This window comes from Penaeus monodon, chromosome 3 (assembly GCF_015228065.2).
Source record: "Penaeus monodon isolate SGIC_2016 chromosome 3, NSTDA_Pmon_1, whole genome shotgun sequence".
Classification (NCBI taxonomy): domain Eukaryota; kingdom Metazoa; phylum Arthropoda; class Malacostraca; order Decapoda; family Penaeidae; genus Penaeus; species Penaeus monodon.
Genome location: NC_051388.1, coordinates 36,777,474 through 36,779,973, shown reverse-complemented (window position 1 = coordinate 36,779,973; position 2,500 = coordinate 36,777,474). Strand labels below are relative to the sequence as shown.

Genomic DNA, 2,500 nt, shown 5'->3' with positions numbered 1-2,500 from the left:
AAAGAAGATAAGAGAAGTAAGAGGAAGAGGGTTGGGGGGAAATGGGAAAGATATAGATAAAGAGGGCATGAGAGAAGTGAGAGAGAAAAAAGAGTAGAGAGAAAAGGAATATGTGAGGGCTTTGGATTTGAAAAGTGAGACAGAGAAATGGAGAGAAGGAGAGAGACAGGGAGGCGTATATGGGAAAGTGAGTTAGAGGGAGAAAAATCGATCTGAGAAAAGGAGTAAAGAAGCAGACAAACAGGCACAGATGCAGATAGAGAGATAACCAAGTAAAGTATTGAGTGATAGCAATTAATTAACATGAATGTCATTACTTTGTAATATCTTATTTGTTTTCGCCTTCAAACGTTATCTTTCTATTTGTCTCTTTGGGTGTGTATCTATCTACTATCTATCCATCTGTCTATCCTTCTATCCGTATTACTGTCTGCCTACTTGTATACTTATAATTGTTCATCAAACTTTCTACGCATCCACACATTCAGTGATCTATTTATTAATCTACCTATTTGCCTGTTTATCCACTAATCTATCCACCAATCCATGGATCCTTTCACTAATTTATCGATCTATTCGTTACTCTTTGCATTTATGGGTACTTACCTTCCTACCTACATATCTACCCACCGACACAAGTACCCTACTTACCTGCCAGTCTACCTGCATATCTAACCACCTAACTACCTGCATATCTAACCACCTAACTTACCTGCCCACTTACCTTCATGTCTATCCACCTACCCACCTATGGCCCTGCGTACCTCCTCACCTTCCTGCCTACCCACCTGGCCAGCCACTTGCCTCCCTGCCAGGCCCCGCCTGACGCCGCGCCTCGTCTCCTCCCCTAGCAAAGCGCAGCGTTCCGACCTCCGCTACTCCCCCGTGAGCGACCTGGACTACGGGACGCTGCTGTGCTGGGCGACCAACCTCGTGGGGACGCAGAGGACACCGTGCACCTTCACCGTCTTCCCCGCGGGCAAGCCTGACGCCGTCGCCTCCTGCAGGGTGTTCAACGAGACGGAGGAGAGCGTGTCCGTTTCCTGCGAGCCTGGCTACAGCGGCGGCGTCGATCAGAGCTTCCTGATCGAGGCTTGGGACGACGGCGTGGTCAGGGCGACGGACACCAGCGACGCTCCGCTCATGGAGGTTCGTGCCGCTGGCTGGCCGACTAGTTATTTTCCTGTGGCATTTTTCCTTCAGTTTTCAGTGGTTTTGTTGTATCTCTGTGATAAGATTTCAATTGTATCTTCCTTTATTTCGTTTACTGTAATAATGTTTCATTATCATATTTTTATAGTTTTATTTCAGTCTATTTGATTCTGAATTCTGATTCTGCGATGTCGTCAAGATTGTTTTATTGTTGTTGATGCTGTTGTTTAACGACACATTTGTTATCAATATCATAAGATTTAATAAAGTTATTATATCTGTTGTTGTTGCTGTTGTTGTAACTGCTACCATTATTTTATTATTATTTTTATATATATATTATTATTATTTTTATATATTATTATTTTATCTTTATTATTTTATTATATTCTATATATATTTTTATTATATTATTATTATTTTATTATTACTGTATATTATTGTATGTGTTATTATTATTATAATTATTATTATTATTATTATTTTTTTATTGTTGTTATTATTATTATTGTCATTATCGCTATTACTATTATTATTGTTGTTGTTGTTGTTGTTATTATCATCCTTATCATCATTATCATCATCATCACTACTACTACTACTACTATTATTTTTATTATCATTATTATTGTTGTTGTTACTAAAACTATTATTTTATTTATTATTATGATTATTGTCGTTGTTGTTGTTGTTTTTACTAATACTATTATTATTATTATTATTATTATCATCAACATTATCACCTTTGTAGCTGTTGCTGCAGTTATTGTTGTTATTGCTTTTTTATAATTGTTAATATTATTATTTTCATAATTATTTTTATTATAATATCATTTATATTTTATCTTTATTATTAATAGTAAATATTATTATTCATCATCATCAAAATTATTATTTTTGCTATTACTGGTTCTGATCATTGTTGTTGATGTTGCTATTATCCTGATTATTATTATCAATTTTATTATCATTATAATTTTCATCACCATCATTATTATTACTATTTTTATCATCGTTATTTTTGTTATTGTTATTGTTATCATTATCATTATTATCACTACCATTATTATTACTGTTATCATATCATTATTCAGTCTCAGTGCCATTCTGCACTCGTCAACTGAATTAACCTCCATTACCGACGATTGAAGTCGGCTGGAAATGGCTATGGCTACTCCCTGGAGGTGATGACCATCGCCCTGGACCGACCAGTAGTAGGTCTGCCCACCCATACTGATCGTGCCGCTGCCAGATCTTCTCACCTCCGACGTTGCCCTATAGAAAGGAGGCGGCTGGTTGTCGGTCCCAACGTCCGCCTGTGGGGTTTCCTTGGGCTTCCTTTGGATTT

At 37.0% G+C, this 2,500-nt stretch overlaps 1 protein-coding gene across 1 annotated transcript in view; it reads left to right on the top strand.

Annotated features, from left to right (window-relative positions):
- LOC119594432 (hemicentin-2-like) overlaps nt 1-2,500 on the top strand; it is a 135,451-nt gene that overhangs the window by 119,477 nt on the left and 13,474 nt on the right. The window contains exon 12 of the mRNA XM_037943496.1: nt 852-1,149. Within this exon, the coding sequence (XP_037799424.1) occupies nt 852-1,149 (298 nt within the window). The remainder of the gene's footprint in view (nt 1-851; nt 1,150-2,500) is intronic.